The following is a 19,494-nucleotide window of genomic DNA, read 5'->3' on the forward strand; positions in this document are numbered from 1 at the left end:
AGCTGAGGCAAGCAACCCATCGCTTCATCATCATTAAATTGTCCTAAGACAGAAAAACGTCTTCTAGTTTTACAGAAAAAGTAATAAAATGTTGGTCATGCTCAGCTTTGTTGCAACTCCTTTGTTTAGTATTTACAATCAGTACACAAACTTTTAATAAATATTTATAACACATTACAAGGTAGTTGGAAACAGATATTTCAAAAATTAAATAAATCAAAAACTTTTAAATAAATAAAACTCATGATAACATGTTGAACCCCTAAGTTCAATCTCAGCCTGGAAAACTTTTAGCATTTTGTCGTCTTCACTAGTGGATGGAGGTTGTGCATTTCAAGAATGACGTTTGTACAAATACATGAATACATACACACAAAGTAATCATATTAAGTACTTTATAGAATAAATATAATGCAATGATTTAATAACATGATTTCACACATTACAGTCACTGACAAACACATTCAGAATTTCCTCATATATCACACAGACAGTGGAGCAGGTGGACTCAAATGCAGAGGACGGCAGGTGAGCAGGATCAAAAAGCATCTACTTGCTGAAAACAACAGATACTGAGACACACAAAAAAGCAGACTGAGCAGACAGCCAGACAAAACTCAAAACTGGTGCAGGTGGAGAGATCGGCAGAGGAGCTCAGGTGAAGGGAATGAGAAGAAGAAATGGGAGAACAAGAGAGGAGATGATTGGCTGGGGAAAACACTGGGACCAGGAAGGACTAACGAGGCTGACGTAGGACAGCTGTGGAGGGAAAAGCATGCAGGTAAGCAACAGCAGACACAACTGTCAGCACCGATGACAATGTAATGTTTATTCAACATTAATTAAAGCAAAACTGAGCAACTTTTGAACAAAGAAATAACAAATTATTCATGTTACAATTGAAAAGCTGAATTAAAATGAATAAAATGATCTCTTGCTCAGTTCAGCACACTCAGGAGGTGGAGATATAACCAGTACCGCATGGTGGTTAAGTGGTTAATATTAGCTAAGATAATACTGTGATTTACTGAGTGAGTTCTCTGACTTTGTAGTTTATAGTTCTCTGTTTGTGCTGCAGTGTACATTTTATCACCGTCATGTAAAGCTACATAGACTCACTTCAGTTGTTTATATAGAGCTAATAAATGCTAAATATGGGGTTAAAATAAAGTGTTACCAATATGTATATTCAGTCATCTTTTACACCCCACATTTTGAAAATGTAACTGGAAATTATTGCAGCGATGAGAATTGACCTGGCTTTATTAGACTGATGGAACAAGCAGATATTTTGCAGAATTTGATGGTTTTTGATTGAGTTTTCAGCAGATAAAGTAAATATTAACTGGAGAGGTGTGCAACTTTCATGACTGGCTTTGTAACATGAAGCGTGCAATCTTGTTTACGTGTACAAGACGAGGAGAATAAAATAAACCTGAGGAATAATGACTGGTGAATTGAGAGACAAATTAGAATCAGCAGGAACCCATTTGTCCTTTATTCCTCCTTATCTGTCAGCAGAAGCTAAATAATGTCCTTATTTACCTGTGGATAAAACTCACAGAGTGCACTGAGAAATTTGGAACGAGCTGGAGAGGTTTCACCACATCAGCCGTCAGTAAGTGAGTTAGTGATCTTGAGTGATATATCCCCGTATGTCCCTCTCCTTAAATGAGTTAGTATGTGTCTAGCAGCCGTGTCACCCAGACACCTCGGTGATGGATGAGGCCCAGAGGAGATGGGCTGTAAAAAAAGGCTGATTCTGGCACTCAAGGGTGAGATCACTTCCTCAATAAAAAAGCATTGTCCCGAATCATCACTGCAAGGTATGAATGCTGATTAGGTATTAGAAGGAGGAGAGCTCGTCTGTAAAAAAATAAATCAAATGAGCTTTTAGTCAATGTGAGGGGGACCCCAGAGTGGCTGTGCCTGGAACTGGGGACCAATGGCATATACAGATTCAGATTCAAAGAAAATGTTAAATAATAAACTTATTTTGGTTGAATTATTATGTGGCAACATTAAGTTGTCCTTGTTGTGTACTAAAGCTGTGGGGTTTCTCCAACACGTTTTCTACTTCTTTGCTTTAAGATAAGCACAGAGAAACATGACGAATGTGAAAGCCTTCCAGTATTAATCTCAGGACAGCTGACGAGTGAGATCTTAAAGAAAAAACAGATTTTGAGTTGAGGGATAGGCCTACTTTAAATGCTATTGTCTGGGAGGCCCCACTGTCCACTCCACCACGGAGAATCATGTTTAATTTAGAAATCTGAGGTAGGAGAAGAAAACGAGACCACAGAGCAGTAAAATACAGCCTGGTCCTCCTCAAATCATCCCAGGATGCTGCTGACATATTTAAAAGTTTTATGCCTTCCTGCAGCACTACCATGAACATCCTGACAAGCTGTTACAAAGTCTGCTGCTACCTCTGGCCTCTCATTCTCAATCATCCCCCTCACAGCAGAAAGACAACGGTACATGTACAGTTAAAGGTCATGCGAGGACGGCGCAGAGACTCGTGGCTTCAGTTCATTGTAACTTCAGTTCTGATAGGGATGACAAAATGTATTTTTGAGCGCATGCAAGTGTTGTCAGCCGTAGCATGACAGCAAAGTGCAAAAATAGCTGGGACTCAGGATAAGTGGCCATGCAGCTGCACTTGTATATTGAGTTTCCTCTCTGCTGCTGTTGACTCATTACCCTGGACACTGCCTCGCAGCAACTTAACCAGCAGCTGCTGTTTAGCGCCACCATGTGGTTGTACAGTACATTGCAAGAATACAATGCACTTCTTGTGTTAATTTAAAATCTGTTGAAGGCTATTTTAGGTTTAAAAAAAAAGGGTTAAAGCTTTTAAAAGGATTGAGCACAATAAAATTCTCATTTATTGCCTACATTTTATCAGTCACAAAAATGCTGAACCAGGTCAACTCTCATTTATAATGTTTAAATATTCACCATAAACAGATTACCATAAATGTCTACAGCTGTCATGTTTATAGCAAAAACAAATTATATATATAAAAACATGTACTGTGGTAACCTCATACTCTCCTTTGAGTTAAAATACCCATAAAACAGCATGCATTAAAAAGATAACAGCTAAGATATAACATTGTGTTATCATTGTTTGAGATAGAAAAAAAATATTTACTATGTGGAGGAGATTCTCATATATGATGACTGATTTTGCTAATGTGGTAATTAGGATAATTAATGCATTAATATGATAGTATGTGTAGCCACTGTCATACAATATAAGGCCTCAGATTAATTTAGGGACAGTCACAGGAACAAATATGTTGTACTTCTGGGCTCATTAAATCACTTATTTTTCTCTTTTATGTAAAGAAAAGAATATGTTATTATTATATTCAATGAACTCTCAGCACTTTTCTATAGTAGCTTGAAACAAGGCGATCACAAGGTGAAGTTGCATTTGGGTATTGGATACGTTGGATACTGTGCTTGAGAACCACATTGCTATGATCATTTATCATCAAGACAGGATATAAAAGCATAAATGATGCATTAGTGTTAAATATAATGACTAAATTGAGAAATATCATGAAATAATGTAGAAGACCTCCACAAACAGGGAGTGTCTAGCTCAAGAAAAGAAGAAAAAGACACTGGCAAACGATGTTCTAAAATTAGAATGGCTTCATTTTTTATTATGACACCAAAATCCCAGTTTTGTATATTTCATGCTTTGCAAATTATTCTCTTTATGCCGCAACACGCTGTCATGAAATGTAATATCTACAATGTCGAGTCAAGACTGTAAGAAATACCAGAGCAGTTTCAACTCAGATCAAACATTGTGGATGTACGACAACACCACACATTGTGCACACGTTTTAACATGTAAGGCTGCATATTCTCTTAAAAGAAAGGACACACAAACACGAATAGTGTAACTGAGGATCAGAGGGGTGATATGGCCCCACCATGCCTCTTCAGGTAAACTGCAACTTGACACCTGGCTGTTACCATGGCACAGCTAAAGACAGGCAAAGGTTCATGGGAGTTTCGGTGCTTCAGAGGATGCAGTCTGTTCAAGGTTCTTTTAGCTCTGATACTAGATACAATGCTGCTTCCTTGTGCTGTCTAGGAAACCTCAGGGCAGGGAAGAGGACATGCACGGTCTAATGTTTTTCCAGGCTGTTTACTCATCAGTGTGTTGTTGAAGAGAGCAAGTCAATAAGTAAATGTATCAGGTGTAAAATATTGATGGGGCAACAGGTGCGATCCTAAGCGCCCTGGCAAGTCTTTGCCCTTCTGATCAATGTATCACACTAGCGAGGGGCTACCAGCACCCCCGACACAGGCCGAACCACGGACCTCAGCACTGGTGAGTCTTTGGGTGGTTGCACTTCTATCTCATTGTGCTTTTTTCCCATCACTCCTGCTTCATTTTGCAACAAGAAAGTCTGAATCTAAATCATCTTGGACAGAAAAAAGTGGTCTAATTCTACTCACTGAACAGAAATATGATGTATCTCTATACTGTGTAATCTACTGATACACATGCAGAGAACTGACCTGTTTAAGACAATAGATGTCTTTGAAGTATGAACATATTAAAGTTGTGTGTGGTGTTATCTGTAGTCTAGAAACTAGGCCATGAGCACAAGTATGTCTCCAATTACCGTGTTATCTCCTCCACAGTACATGTGTGATCGTCTTTCCTTCTCATAGAGTGTTGGCATGTGACTTTATGCTATCAGCTAAACCCAACAGAAGGTTGAATGAATACAGAAAAGAAAAGGTTTGACAGAAAGAGACATCCTCATTGGTCAATTAGACATTTAAATGTGCCGTGTTCTAAGGTGACATGAGTCTGGTCTAAGATATTTTTTATCTATATCTCAATGCACAGTAACCTTTCTATGTTGTCTGACAAACTTCAGTTGATAACTGGATGGTTGTGAGGAGATTCTGGGTCTCAGAGACCAGAGAACACGGTCACCATATTAAGGAATACAGAATGACAGCAATATAACTAAAAACTTGCACATTTTAAAACCTTTTCACCAGATTCACCGAGCCCCACTCCTCCTGGAGGAGGAGAAGCAGCGGTTGGTGAGCGGGCAGAGGGAGGTCAGGGAGGCCCGACAGTAGTTCGGGAGTTGTGGTTCATCGTGGTCATGACAGGCATTGTCCTGCTGCTGCTGGCCGTCATCTTAGGTGTCATGCTTCATAAGGTATGAGACAGTTTGTTTGTGTTGCACAGCAAGTCAAGGGTGGAGGAAATGATCACAACATCTTTTCTTTCATTTCATTTCTCATGATAATATGAATATGTAGTGCAGTGAAGTACGAAACCACTTTCAGGAGCCTGCAGCAGATAGTGGTAAGCTGTCAACTTGCTGGTACCTGCTTTACTTATAAAGAAACTTCAACCAAGTCTTTTCTCTCCTTAATCCTGCAATAGGCCCTGAACAAACCCCCCTTCACCAGAGAGAGACCCCCACTGGTGGCCCTGCCCATGCAGAAGAGGAGCCCCATGGCTGTTTATCCGCCCAGCAACTCTGTTTTGGTGAGGAGACATTCATTTACTCATCACTGTTCAGTACATGAAGCTTTCACCAATAATATTAGGGCTCTTCAACAGAAACACATAATGGGAAAGCATTAATACTAATATGTCAAAATGTGTGCTGCAAATGTGAAGAAAGCTTTTTCTAAGGAGGAAAACTTCATGCTCTTTCAAATAAAAAAAAGAAAACAAGATTTATTATTTATTATTATCTGTTGTCGTCTGACAGAAGATACAAAAGAATCTGTTGCCTTACCATCAGATTACTTGGCTGCTTCTTTTTTTCCTCAGGCAGTGAGACTCCTGAAGTCATCCACTTTTTTTCATCAGTTTATATCATTTTTGTCTTGAGTTTGTTATATAGTTTTGTGTAATGGCAATTAAAGTCATCTTCACTTTGTAACATTTTTATTAAGTTGGATTTTGCTAGCCACCCTCATTGAATTTTTGGATGTTTATTTTATAAATCTATAAAATATAAATATAAAGTTTGTACAAATATGGCCACTTTGCCAGTAGATTTTTAATATCAAGAAATTATGTGTCGTCTAAGCCGTATAGATTCATATTTGGGAAGCACAAAGAAATCTGATGAAAATACAACTTGTGTCCTTGCCAAAACTGACCCAGGCACAATGTATGAAATTATCTAATCCCACAGGGCAGATCAACAAATAATAACAACTGTATAGTTTCACATACGGTCCATGTTTTTCTGTTTGCCAGTGAGATAGAATGTACTCATTTAGTGTAAATGAACACACATTTAATTTCTTCCTCATAAGTCTTACCTGCTCTCATTTTCAGTTTGACACGGTACCTGACACAACAGGCTTCTCCAACAGTGTAACACTCAAGGGCTTCACCATGAAAATAGAGGTAAAAGCCAGTGCCTTACCAACACATTCAAAAAATGAACATATAAAAAATGCAGCTGTATATGTGCATGGGATACACATCCCTCCTTCTCCCTCCCACCAGGAAGTCCTGGAGGATAAATGTGAACCAGCCGATGAGGTCCCACCGCAGGGTGAGTTGGGCATCCTCAGTGTGAACTCCCTGAGGCGCAGCGTCAGCCAGGTGATGGATGGGAAGTCTCTTGCAGGAGACGATGGAGCGTGGGACCCCAACATTTCAGGCCATGACAGTGGGATGGTGAGAGACTCCAAAAACATATGCTGAACCTGTTTAGACCTCTCTGTCAGCACAGTTGTTTCTGCTGTTTCATAGCGTATTCTCATACTTCCTAGAGAAAATAACTGCATAGATCTTTTGTGTACTTACTAAGAACCAGCACAATCACTGATTACATTCTCACAGCTATTCAACAGTGTACACTATATAAACAAAAGCATCCAGATACACCTCTTTATTGGCATGTTCTTAAGGGGTTGGGCTGGACCCCTCATTTCCAGAGAAGGGACATCTGAATGCTTCAGCATACCGAGACATTTTGGACAATGCTATGCTTCCAACTTTGTGGCAACAGTTTGGGGAAGGCCCTTTTCTATTCCAGCATGACTGTGTACCAGTGCACAAAGCAAAGTCCATATAAATTAGCCTTTTTAGTCCCGTAGTGGTGAAATTCTCAGGATATGACTGGGTGAGTTTGATGTGGAAGAACTTGATGGGCCCACACAGAGCCCTGACCTCAACCCCATCGAACACCTTTAGGATGAACTGAAAGGGAGATTGTGAACCAGGCCTTTTCATCCAACATCAGTATCTGACCTCACAAATGCTCTACTGCATGAATGGGCCAAAATTCCCACAGAAACACCCCAGAATCCTTTGGAAAGGCTTCCCAGAAGAGTGGAAGCTGTTAAAGCTGCAAAGCTGTCTATGTATTTATAATGTGATGTCGTTAAAATTGTGCAATGGTCAGCGTCCAATATTTTTGTCTATATAGTGTAGAAGAAATAAGACATTAACAGCTTGGACATTTACACAGATGCAGAAAGAGCAGTTTTAAGCCGTAACATTTCAAAGTGTCTTTAAGTCAGCAGTCCTGTATCGCACATTTAACAACCTCCATTCTTCTTCCCTACAGTTCATGGATGATGAAGAATTTGTCGACACCGTCAAAGGTTTCAGCACGGTGAGGAAGGAGCACACCATGTTCACCGACACCAACCTGTGACCTGAGGATGACCTTTGAACCCGACACGACACTGGACCTGGATGTTTTAATGTTTTGACAAGCAAGTCCCCACACTCACATAAAATGCACCACGTTTGGTTTGAACTCCACACCAGCTAAGCAGTGTGGTTATGAAGAGGTTAGGTGCAGCAGAAGGGACTACTCTTACAGTGAAACATGAAGCAAGATGAACCATTGTGACTCATGACAAGATTCATCGATTCAGTACCTGTGAAATCTAGGAGAAGAAAAGTGGGAGGTCCTGACATTTAAAGACAACATGTCAAGATACCTTTTGAGTGGGAAAGTCTAAAAGCTTAACATTAAAACTTCTTATCGCTGAATACAGACTGGCCTCCATGACTGTAAACTTTTGCAGCAAGTGCCATTAAGTTAGTCAGTACTTTCCAAAATGCTGAATGCACAGACCTTTTTTCCTCGTTTTTGCTCATTATTCACTCTTGTTTTTTGTTTTTTTTTGTTTGTTTGTTTATCTTTTTTCAGAGTCTGAATTAGGTTTATAAATTACAGTGAGCAAATGTAGTCTGGTCAGGCGATGGCATTCAACCAAGTGAGTTCAGCAAAGCAAGCTAAGCATAGGGTTGCTGAGTATGCACTGGCTTGCTTTTACTCACAAGGTAATAAAAATGTATTGTATCTCTAGTTTGGGATGATTATATACTAATGATAAATAGTGCAAGAATTATCACGGTAATGAACACGTCACCTGGACATGTACAATCTGTTGGTACAAAATAGATCTATTAAACCAAAATTTGGTAAGGTCTCTCTCTCTCACATACACACCAACCAAAACCACATGAAAGTCTTCACATATTAATTTATTTCAAATGAGTTGCAATGCAACAAAACACAAGTACCATTACAGTCAATCAAAAGGTTACAAAACAAACATTTACATAATAAATTAATATACTGCAGTACCACATGAGACAGTAAACACAAAACCCCAAACTGGGGAATTACATTGTATTAAAAACAAAATGGAGTCTGTTTAATGTACAAAACTTTTCAGGCATTTACAAAGGCAGCCTCTTTTTCTGGTGCTTGTTTTGTTGTACATACTGTATATAAATATAAATCTCTAAATTGTTATTACACTGATATGTCAACTACTGCTATCAAGAGACCAGAACCAGATGAGAGGGGTCTGGCCTCGGATCCTCCAGTAACTTCCATACTTGCTGCCATTTCATTATACGACAAAAGATAAATTTACACAGCTTGCGTCATTTTCACTGAAGATTTTGATCGCTCAAGGGGTGTTAGTTTTAAATAGCTCATGTGTTTCACTGCTATAAGCCTTCTGATGTTTAAATTTGCCCTTTCAGTAACCCGTTAACTGAGTTTTTCTGCATTTGCTACATGCAGCTGTCCCTTTAGTGTAATATTAATGTCTGTAAACAAAACAAATGAATTCTCATTAGAAACAGGTGTGCAGCAGTACAGTTACATATAAATAGTTAGAAATAGCACAACAAGCACGGTCTTCTTCAACAGAAGAGTAAATCCACCCATTTTATCCTCCCTCAATTTGAAGCAACTTTTGTGCAATCTTTCCCAACTTCCATGAACTTTATCACCCCCCCTTTCCTTCTTCCTACGCCCTTTTCTCCTGGCCATGTACACGAGACATGCTTAAAAAAATTTAACCAGTAAAAGCGCATTCCTTTTTTTTATGACTGTCCTAGACTGATTCTAAAGAATCTAAGTTTGCTGCTAGATGTTAAAATTGCATCTACATTATCGTCACTGAACTGCTCCACCAAGCAGATGCTACTGCAGGGTGCGCCATTTAACTGCCAATTACACCTACAACAACAAATCATGACATAATCAACATCTGTAATGCTAACCTGATTTAGACAGGAGGCTACTGTGATTAACCCCACCTGCTCATACAGGCTATTTAAAGAGATTTGTGAAAAGAGAAAAGTGCAGTGAGTTGAAGTCTGGCTGATAAACTTCACCAGAAACATGCAAAGACTCAGGAATCTCAGTACCTTCCAGAACAAGATTTTGAATTGCTAACACTGATGATCATACCTGAGAGCTAGACTGGACCTGATCTGACAGTGTGTGGTGCACCTGCAGTAGGCTGGTGATCTGAACATTAGTGTACCGATCTGCTGATGGTAGCAGACATGCAGCGTTAGATTGGTGGTACATGTTTTTTAAAGGGGCGCTCCAATGATTCAATATCACACTAGCTCTCCCTTGGGAGACTTGCGACAGTCACATGAAAAAATAATTTCGATTAGCCAAGGCTGAGATATTCTGACTTTAAGCCCAAAACACAGTTTGACCCTTCCTTATGGGTAAGCAAGCACATCTGTCAATCTCATAGAAAGAACCATAAGTTTGTAACACAGGCTTTCGGTTACAAATTTGTATTCTCAAGAGGACCCTCATGACATCATCATGACATCAACAGGGTCAATTTCTTTAACAAAGCTCCTCTAGAGCAACAGATGACATTAAGCAACTGTTTTACATCGTGAGCAGTATTGTGTAATGTGTAAAATCAGTGGAGTGTCCCTTTAAGGTTGTTAAAATTCTCTTGCTCATGATAATAAGGTAAATTGTTGGAACAGAATGCAATTCTTTGTGTTGATGTGCTTTTGGCACTACTACCTTAGGCTCCTAAGCTTCAACTAACGCTAATCTAGTGAGACGTACTCGAATAGCTCTACATGTTCCAGTACTACATGACCAGATCACTGGCAGACTAAAGTGCTACCATAAAATTTACACAACAGCTAGAGGATTAACAGATAGAGAAAAAACACAGCTTTTAAGAGAAGCTTAACTCCACAATTATTAAACATAATCTTACCGACACTATCTAACAATATAACCAGTTCAGTCATTTTCTACTAATGTTGCACAAGGTATCTGCAGACTGAATCGTAATGACGACTCCTGGGGAAGTGAAGTTGTCGAGGATGGCGGTCACTACTTGAGGGCTCAGAGGTCAATGGACAGCATTTACAGTGATCTTGCAATGTGGTCACAAACTTTACTGGCAAGTCCCTAATCTCACTAAAAACAAACCCCTTTTTCAAAAATATGCTTTTCATGTTTTGTTCATCTAGCTACAACTTTCAGAGACATTTTTTTCCCTTTTTCAAAAAGTAGAAGTTCCCAAAACTGTGCAATTTCTCTTAATTGTATACAAAATATTCCATTTAAACATTCAACTAACAGCTCATCTTGAGCATAAACCCAAAACCAACATGCAAAGATAGGCGGACCTACACGAATTGGGTTTTTAAAATTAAATATTTTCCTCTTTGATTCTTAGCAAGTAGAGTTTTCAATCTCATGACATCATATGCAATCAATCAACAAATTATGGCAAAGATTTCCATACAGGAAAAACTGGATTTAAGCTTTATATCACAACCAGCCTGGCGCTTTGAGATTCCACCAGGATTTGTTTCCCCCGTCAGGCATAAACTAAACAGATTCAAATGCATTCGAATTTACGAAGCAGACAGTGAACTGCATCTCCCTCACACAAGCCTCCTGATGAAGCTCACTGAATCAAAATACACCCGACCCTTTTCTAAGAGCTGCTGTCTATTCAGGAGGTGAGGTGTTCAGAATAATACTGATTACTGGCATTCACAGACTAGTCATCATGCAGTCATACCAATATACAGGGATGCAGCACTCTGACATTAAGAAGTTAAAACATTACAAATGAAAAGAAGTATGGAGATTGCAGAATTATATCTACATGAAAATCTTAGGAGCAACAATAGTGGCAGAGTTTTAAAAAAAGCCACAAGGAATGAATGTCTATGTGTTTGAAAAATACGGAGGAAGGATTTGGATTTTCTTTTCTTTTTTTTTTTTTAAATCCCATTATCTGGGTTCTTCCGGATTACCAGCACCCTCTTCTGATGGTCCGATGACTGGCTCTGGAAGCAGGAAGATCACCTTTGGCTTTACGTTGGACAAAGAACTGTGGAGACAAGAGCAGAACGGCTGATGATCAACGCTGTTTTGATTCTCACCACGGCACATGAAGGAGAGCTGTAAATTATGGAGGAAGTTAACTACCACAGAGAGAAAATGTGGGGTGAGGAAAAAAAGAAAAATACAGGAGAGGCAGACACGTGAACAGCTTCTACGACACGTTCGCGTTAAAAGGGGGAGAAGTGTGTGTATGAGTGTGTTTGTGTGTTTCAGGGCGGGTGGAGTGCAGCCACAAGCACCGCACAACCCGATCGGCACTACAGCGAAAAGCGAGTGAGGGAAGGCTGTTGCTTTCTGGAGTGGAAAAGAGTGATACTACGAAGACGTACTGAGAGAGAAAGAGAGAACGGGGTGTTTGACAGGGCTCAGAAGAGAAGGCTGAAGGTACAGGATCTGTGTTAATGTGTCAGTGCCTCACAAACCTCAGCTTCCACTGCTCTCATACCAGAGCTACCCAAAGGACAATGCAGCACAGACAAAAGACAAGGAAGGTACAGGTCAACAGTGTAGGCTGGCAAGAAAAGCATTCATGTTTGTGTTGAGTGCTACTGTTTTCTTTTCTACTGTCAGCTTCCCTGAGAAATGGAGAAACAAACTTTGCACTTCCTCTTTCAAGCAACAGGGGACAGGGTGTCTGAATGTCAGGTGGAACCAACGCAAACAAACTGCAATGACTTGCAACAACTTGTGACTAAAATCGCACAGCTGTTCATCCGTTTCACTGATAAATAAAAGTGACGGAGGATGGCTGTGAGTTTACCTTTGAGAATGTAGTCTGTTAGCAGGGCAGGCACCTTCTCACTGTCATCCCTCATGGCGTGGAGGACTAGCAGGGAGAGAGCAGCAGATTACATTCGGAAAACAGAACATGCAAAGAAGTATAACAGAGAAAACTGCTTGAAAACTTGCAAACAAACATCGTTGACACACTCACTCTTTGTGAGGATCTGGAGGTCTTCCACTGACGGGGAGCCAGCTTTCTTCTCATAAGGGATTACTGTGGTCAGGTACTGAAAAAGAGAAAATCATGTAAGACACAATGAAAGACTACATGCAGGTGCCAATTGTTGGCAGGTATATTTTTATTGTACAGTCGTCTAATTGTTGTAAAGTGGCGATAAAATATATTAATGTAAACAAATGAACAAGTAAGTCCAGGCCTGTAACTTGCAGTTGGTTTCAAACTGAGACTTGACAGATAAATGTTCAGTTTAATGCAAGACACACAGAGCAATGATTATGCAACAGTGTCTTCTCGCTTTACAGCAAAGGAACAATGAGATGGGAACACACTAGAAGCTGCAAAATATGAAGTAAAAGCAATAAAATGGCAAGTGAAAGGCAGAAATCAAGTAACTCAAGAGTGGCTGAAGTAAAGCACAAAAGAGAATTCAAATCAAAGAGAAAGTGGATTTAAAAAATAAAATAACAGAACAAATGAAACCAAACGCCAGTGGTAGCTGTTGAGAAGGAAACAAACATGCTGGTGGCTGCCAAGAAAAAAAGGATGCGAGTCAAAAGAAAGAGCAGGGGCACCTGTTTGTCCCCTCCTGTGTTGCCAAAAGTTTGACGGAGGCCATTTTGAATGACATTGGAGAGTCCCTCCAAAGTGAGGAGCTACAAGGAGCGAGAGGAAGGAGGAAAAAAAGAGCAAACAGAGATGAGGACGTTTTGATATTAAGAGAAAGGAGGAAAAAAGTTGGGCTCTCTCATGCGAGCTATCTGTCAGGTCACGCATTTCTCTACTTGTACTGTGAAAGTGTGTGGCTGTGTGTATGTGTGTCTGTTTCACTGATCATCATTATAATCATGCACACAGGGCATATTTGTTTGTCTTTGTTTATGCGTCCCACACCACATGACTCACCGTGCCTGGTACATGCGTGCTGGCCGTCCTCTGGCCATTAGGCCCGGTTGTAGTCGTACTTCGGATTTTCTTCTTCTTCCGCAGCAGCTCGCGGTGCTCTTTCTGCCTGTTCTGCACGTCTATCAACAGCGAGATGAAGCTGTTCTTCACCTGTTATTTTTAAACACAAAACCCCATAATTGGTTTGAGGCTCAAACAGCAATTCACGTTCTTTATTTGCATGCTCTTAGAGAAATCTATTTTTATCTACTGTTAAAAATACACTTTGCCACTGAAGCAAATTAAACTGTGGAAATAAAGCTGCTAGCGATTCACTGACCTCGGTCACCTACAGAGTGCTGTGAGCACTGCAATCTGTTCTTACTACACAACAGATGTTCAGGTCACTGTCAAATCAAGTTTCTAACATTTATAAGTTTCTTTACATCAAAGCAACATTGTGGAATTGTCTCACTGGTTATGACTTTAAAATCGGGTGAAAGATGTCAATCCCTTTCTTTTTCCTTTCTTTTTTTTGTGGACATTTTTTGTACCTCCTTTTCATAGTCCAGTTCGTCTCGCAGGGCCAGAGCCTGGATCAGCTCTTCGCTGTAGCGGCGAATGGCCGTCTCCACTTCCTCCAGAGTTTCAGTCAGCTCAGACACAGAGAGCTGACGGAGCCCTAAGGATGATTTATTGATGTATTAGGAAGAAGAAAACTGAAGTACAGTGCATCCATGTACTTGCTGTGTGCATGGGTTTGTGTAAAATAATGGCAAAGTTTTGTAATTCACTGTATCTGTATCTGGAGCAACAGCACTCCTGTATGGAACATACAGTAGTAGTATACAGTACACTATACACTACACTGTACACAGTGTACACTGTACACTATACAGACCACTAATATGTATTAGCTTCCATTACTGCCATCAGTTAAATATCACATAGTCAACCAACAACCTTGTCACTGCTGAGATAAAGATACTTAAGTACATGTACAAATGTCAGTGTCAAGACCCAAACCTGGGTTACAAAGTATACAAAAATTTACTCTGATGTTTGTAATTGTAAAGTGCAGTCAAAATAAAAAATGCAAGTGTGCACTAGTCTATCTTAAGGTAGAAAGGCTTGGTGCAGCCCAACATTATGCACTCACTTTCTGACATGAGCTACCAAATCTGTCAAGAATATATGTAGTATCATATGCAGGTGTGTGAAACAAAATCGACAGCCTTAATGCAAACTGGGTGCTCAGTCTACACCAGTCTGACATCAGAAATTGTGCTCAAGTCAAATATATGCTGTTGATTATATAACACGTCAGAACAACGCAAGTGCTGCCTGTTTGCGTTTGTCACATATTACATAAGGATGTTATTGCGCATGCTCATGTCCGTAGCTTCATGTGCAGACTGTGCGACCTATTACACTTCATTAAGTGATTCAGATAACTATCAAAGGGCAGCAGAGTGTGAAAAAACACTGTTGTCTCACCATGGGGTGAGCACAATAACATCAAAAGCTTCATGTTACTCCTTATTGTACGCTGACCATCGCCGTGTACTCACGGTCCTCGTAGCTGGTGTTGGAGCCGCAGCGTTTCAGAGCGTGGAGGTCCTGAGAGAGCATGGACAGGTCGGACTGCGAGGGACTCTCATCATCCTCTGGGTCTGGAGACTCCTGCATCATCTCCTCTATCTCCTCAATCACCTAAACAACACCACCCACACACAGACACAAACATGTTCACACAGCTTCTTCCACTGATAGTTTTGTGGCTATAGACGAGGGAGGTTTGTCTCAGCTGGTGTTGTTGTAGTTTACACATGGATATTTACAGCAGTGTGTTCCTGCATAATATTATTACCTCTGGTGTCTGGTAAGGTACGGGCTCCAATGTTAACAGAAAGATGAAAGCAGCTGACAAGTTCATTTTTCCAGGTGGCCATTTCGGTTCTACTTAGTCAGTTTGTTTATAGTTTGCCCCTCTGAAAACTATTTTACCACTGAGAGTGTGAAAAGCTACCTGTTCAGCTGTGAATAGTGGCTCCTCATTGATACTGGAGACAATGATCGAGTGCATGTCCATCTGTTCCCTCAGCTCCTCATCGTCTGAAAGATCCAGAGAATGGTTGTCCACCTTCTGTCCATTAGAAAAGGAGGGGAAGAGATTTCAAACAGAGAGAAAGACAGAGAGAGGGAGAGGGAGGGAGAGAGAGAGAGAGAACTTGGATGAGCCGACAAACAGGTGGTTAAGCAGATTGAGGGCAGAAGAGCAAACTGCTTACATTTGCTTCTTCTCCTGCGAGGTAACATGTCGAAAACACTGCAGAGGTATGGAAATGTAGCATGTTTACTCTGTGCTTCAAACATTACAAGAGATATATGTGCATATATATGCGTTACCTCGTGCTCAGTGAGATTGAGAGTGGGCAGGTGTAGGGTGCGAGTGTGCGATGTCTTCCAGTCCACAGCCATCACATTGCCATAATTATCTGTCAGGGCATTCCACACCCTGGAGGAAAGGATTGGAGAATAACATATTGTGAGAACCATATAAGCTGAGAGTTAAGGACAGAACAGAATTGCTAAGTTGCCTCCTCCTTGTTGCTTCTTTTCACTGTGACACAGCATTACTTGGCAGTGTTACAGTATGTCCTGCTGCCTAACCAAGCCTTCACCACTTCACTGTGTTCCTGCTACCGCTTCTCACAGCAGCCGCCTGAAACCACTGACGAATGCAACAACTCCTTAACCACGTCATATTTTTCCTCCATAAACATTCCCTAGTGAGAAACACTGAAGCACTTGCAGTGGCTTCACCATAAGCAGAGCTGCGTCAACTTCCTGGCAGCTCATATGGAAATGATTTAAGAACTATGTGTGCAGATCATTAGTGCTTTTGCAGATAATATTGGCTGATTTGGAAAACAGTGTCATCATTACACCGACAGACTGTTGAGTGTTTGCAATACTCAGCAGTGAGCAGAAGTTGACAGAGGACATATCACAGCCTAGCAGATGGTGGAGCGAGGTCTGTGTACTGATTACAAGTTTACTGATGAACTGTGAAATTCATCATCTTTTTTTAAAAAAAAGGTTTTGGCTATCAGATTTTAGGGATCACTGAAAAATATGTTTGCAAGTTTGCATACATTTTCTCATTCATGTGCTCCCCCTTGAAAATAAACCTTGCATTCATGTGTTCATCCACATGTTTTCAAACACTGACAGAAAATCAAGTCTGTGCCAAACATGAAATCTACATGAACATGAAAGTCACTGTGTTTTTATTCCTGGTCCTGAGTGCTGCGAGCAGAGTGAGGATGGATGCTGTGAACCAATGTGTCACAGTAACTCTGCATCGTCATACCCTCTCTCTCTCTCACACACACACACGCACGCACAAATGTTTATGTAATTGCATGTTTTTCCCTGAGGTGCTCATGCACAGCTTGGGGAGTGGGGGGCAGTGGTGATGTTCTAAATAGGGCAAAGGCTGTTAGGAAATATTCTTTGTGCCTCAAGCAAAGACACTGTCTCAGACACGTGAACGCAGGCCAAAACACACCATTCACGTCACTTTCACTGAGCGCACTGCCATTTACAAGTCTAGTTTTCAAGTAACCCACTGTCTTGTTTCTACATCAACACTGTGCCAATTTGTCTGAGTTACTTGCTGAATACATTTATGCAGATGTTGTTTTATCTTACACACATGGGCACACATATAATGCACATGCATAGCTCGGCTTTCACATAAACACATTTTGCTTTCTAAGTCTCTTCTTTTTCTTCTATTCTTACTCTCAATCAAACCCGCACACATACACACATTTCCTCCTTGTCCTCCCTGTTGTTTGTCTCAGCCATGGTCTTGCTGGAGAACTTATTAAGCACCAGGGCACGTCCTGCAAAGTGCAGCCATCCAGAAAAGACTCACTGAGCCTGGCGCTGCTCTTTGGGCTTCACTAGGCTGCTGTCCAATTATTCTATTCTGTCGTCCCCCTGTTTCTTTACCTACAGCAACCATAGAATCATTTTTCTTGGTCTAACAAGTCTTTCTACATTCTCCTAAAGATTAGGTGCACCAGTATCTGTGAGACCACTTTTTGTTGTGACAAGCTCTTCACTCCTGCATTTGTAAGTGTGTGTGTATGAGCCTGGCAAAGGTGCAGTTATGTTACAACTGTCCATGTAAAAATGTTCAAGCACCACGGCACCACAAGTCCTCAGTTCTCATGATGAAATGAGCAGCTGATACCTGTGATGTAACCCGCTAAATTTGTTGTGATTTCCACTTCTCACAGGACCAATTAACAATTTATACATCAAATGGTAAAATAATCAGCAGGTTAGCCACTTAGAGCTGCAAATGATGACTATTTTTCCACTACAGATTAATGATACTCTCAATCATTTGATATATGATTTGAGAAAAAAAAATGCACATCCAAGATGACATCATCAAGTACCTTATGTCTAACCAACAGTACAAAATCTAAAGTTAACAAAATCACAATAATGTAAAGAAAGAAAAAAGTAACAGCAAGTGATTATCTTTGAGATAAACAAAAGCAACACTATTATCTGAACGTGTGTGGTCAAGCAGAGGATGGTTAAGATGTTATGTGTTTAGATGGAACAGTCACACAATGTTGCAATATTACAACAGAACAAACAAGGGAAGTGGAGGGCTACCTGTGCAGCCTACACACCTCTGTAAAGAGATGTCTATGCTTGGCGTGGGATTGATGTGACCGGCTGCTGGGAAGTAACTGCATGTCCTCATGTGAATGTGTAGTTATGACATTTGAGAGTTTATGAGCTGCAATAACTGCAGAGGACCCCAGACTGAGAAAACAAGGGCTGTTATCGTGTGTAATCTTTCAGGAAGTAATGACTGTATGAATGAAAACTGTCATTTTGTGTGTGTTTGCCGTAAGAGGGAACAACGACAAAGATAATTTAAATACAAAAATACAGAGTAAGTGTGTAGGGGTGAACACCCAGTCCCGGACACTAATTATACAGTTTCTGGATCGGTGGTTTCATTGGCTAAAATCATTCAATCTAGCATGAAATACTGGTAACGTGGCATGAGCCCTCCCTTCCCCTCTAACACAGACACACACTCACACACATAACCACACAACGTTACTAATACAAAACAAATACAAACCCTTGATCCATATTTTCAGGGACCATACCGTTTAAGTACGTTCATGTATTCATTTTTTAATCACTGCGACACTGAATGTCAACTTATATTCAAGGCTCCAAGTTGAGAAAACAAAGAAACAGGTCTAACACATTTTGTTATATTACGACAGAAAGTGTCTTCTCGTTTCTCGCAAAAACGCGCTGGCTAGCTAAACTTTGGACGCCACTGATTACTGCTAAGCTAAAGTTTCGTTCACCGGGTTAACATCAACGTTAGGTTACCCGGTGAAGCTAAAGTGGCTAGCTAGCGAAGAGATTAAAAGTTAGCACAATCAAAACATAAAATTCGCACTCACTCGTCGTCTTTCAAGTAATTATCCTCTGTGATAGGTTTAATGGGGGCTATGTTTTCCGTCGTGGTGTTGTAATTTCGGAAACACACTGTCAGCTTCTCATCGAAGTCGTGGACAAGGTCCTCCATCGACTTAAAGCTGCAGATCTCCCCGGAGAAACTGTTGTCCAGGTCGGAGAAATCGTCTAGGCCCGACGACGAATCGCCTACATTAGAATTCAGTTGGTCCAGCTGGTCGGCCGAGGTCGAGGACGGCTTGAATTCGTTGAAATCCTGCCAGTCCTCATCGAAATGGGCTAACGGCGCCGCCATGACTGCCGTGGGAGCTCGGTTGACAGCCAGTTAGACCGCTCGAAGGTGCTCCGTTTTCGGCTTCTAGACACTGGACTAGACGGTGGGTGAAGAGGACAGAGAGAGGGAGAGAGGAGGAGGGTGACGTC

General features: G+C 40.7%; 2 protein-coding genes across 3 annotated transcripts; one reads left to right on the forward strand and one right to left on the reverse strand.

Annotated features, from left to right (window-relative positions):
• The first annotated feature begins 586 nt into the window (after positions 1 to 586).
• Positions 587 to 8,348, forward strand: si:ch211-57i17.5 (usherin). The gene is made up of 6 exons (XM_046373274.1): positions 587 to 781; positions 5,044 to 5,210; positions 5,441 to 5,545; positions 6,353 to 6,424; positions 6,527 to 6,700; positions 7,596 to 8,348. Exons 2-6 carry the CDS (start codon positions 5,154 to 5,156, stop codon positions 7,683 to 7,685), a joined length of 498 nt encoding a protein of 165 aa, XP_046229230.1. The 5' UTR covers positions 587 to 781; positions 5,044 to 5,153; the 3' UTR covers positions 7,686 to 8,348.
• A 3,147-nt stretch (positions 8,349 to 11,495) lies between these two features.
• Positions 11,496 to 19,476, reverse strand: fez2b (fasciculation and elongation protein zeta 2b). Of its 2 annotated transcripts, XM_046373272.1 has the most exons (10): positions 19,059 to 19,476; positions 15,946 to 16,054; positions 15,566 to 15,682; positions 15,108 to 15,249; positions 14,091 to 14,218; positions 13,558 to 13,707; positions 13,227 to 13,307; positions 12,625 to 12,700; positions 12,451 to 12,516; positions 11,496 to 11,676 (listed from the first exon to the last, which is right to left on the reverse strand). In XM_046373272.1, exons 1-10 carry the CDS (start codon positions 19,364 to 19,366, stop codon positions 11,660 to 11,662), a joined length of 1,194 nt encoding a protein of 397 aa, XP_046229228.1. In that variant the 5' UTR covers positions 19,367 to 19,476; the 3' UTR covers positions 11,496 to 11,659. The 2 variants fall into 2 exon arrangements, with proteins under 2 accessions (XP_046229228.1, XP_046229229.1); XM_046373273.1 differs by lacking the exon at positions 13,227 to 13,307 and having other exon boundaries at positions 19,059 to 19,473.
• Between the last annotated feature and the right edge of the window lie 18 nt (positions 19,477 to 19,494).

This window comes from Scatophagus argus, chromosome 19 (genome assembly GCF_020382885.2).
Source record: "Scatophagus argus isolate fScaArg1 chromosome 19, fScaArg1.pri, whole genome shotgun sequence".
Classification (NCBI taxonomy): domain Eukaryota; kingdom Metazoa; phylum Chordata; class Actinopteri; family Scatophagidae; genus Scatophagus; species Scatophagus argus.

What these genes read in the sequence shown, in the direction of transcription:
- si:ch211-57i17.5 (XM_046373274.1), top strand. Translation starts at nt 5,154, where the DNA reads ATGACAGGCATTGTCCTGCTGCTGCTGGCCGTCATCTTAGGTGTCATG. An exon ending in TAGGTGTCATGCTTCATAAG is followed by an intron (nt 5,211 to 5,440) that starts GTATGAGACAGT and finishes ATCCTGCAATAG; the next exon opens with GCCCTGAACAAACCCCCCTT. An exon ending in GCTTCACCATGAAAATAGAG is followed by an intron (nt 6,425 to 6,526) that starts GTAAAAGCCAGT and finishes CCCTCCCACCAG; the next exon opens with GAAGTCCTGGAGGATAAATG.
- fez2b (XM_046373272.1), bottom strand. Translation starts at nt 19,366, where the DNA reads ATGGCGGCGCCGTTAGCCCATTTCGATGAGGACTGGCAGGATTTCAAC. An exon ending in TCAATCTCACTGAGCACGAG is followed by an intron (nt 15,683 to 15,945) that starts GTAACGCATATA and finishes TCTAATGGACAG; the next exon opens with AAGGTGGACAACCATTCTCT. An exon ending in CACTATTCACAGCTGAACAG is followed by an intron (nt 15,250 to 15,565) that starts GTAGCTTTTCAC and finishes GGTGTTGTTTAG; the next exon opens with GTGATTGAGGAGATAGAGGA.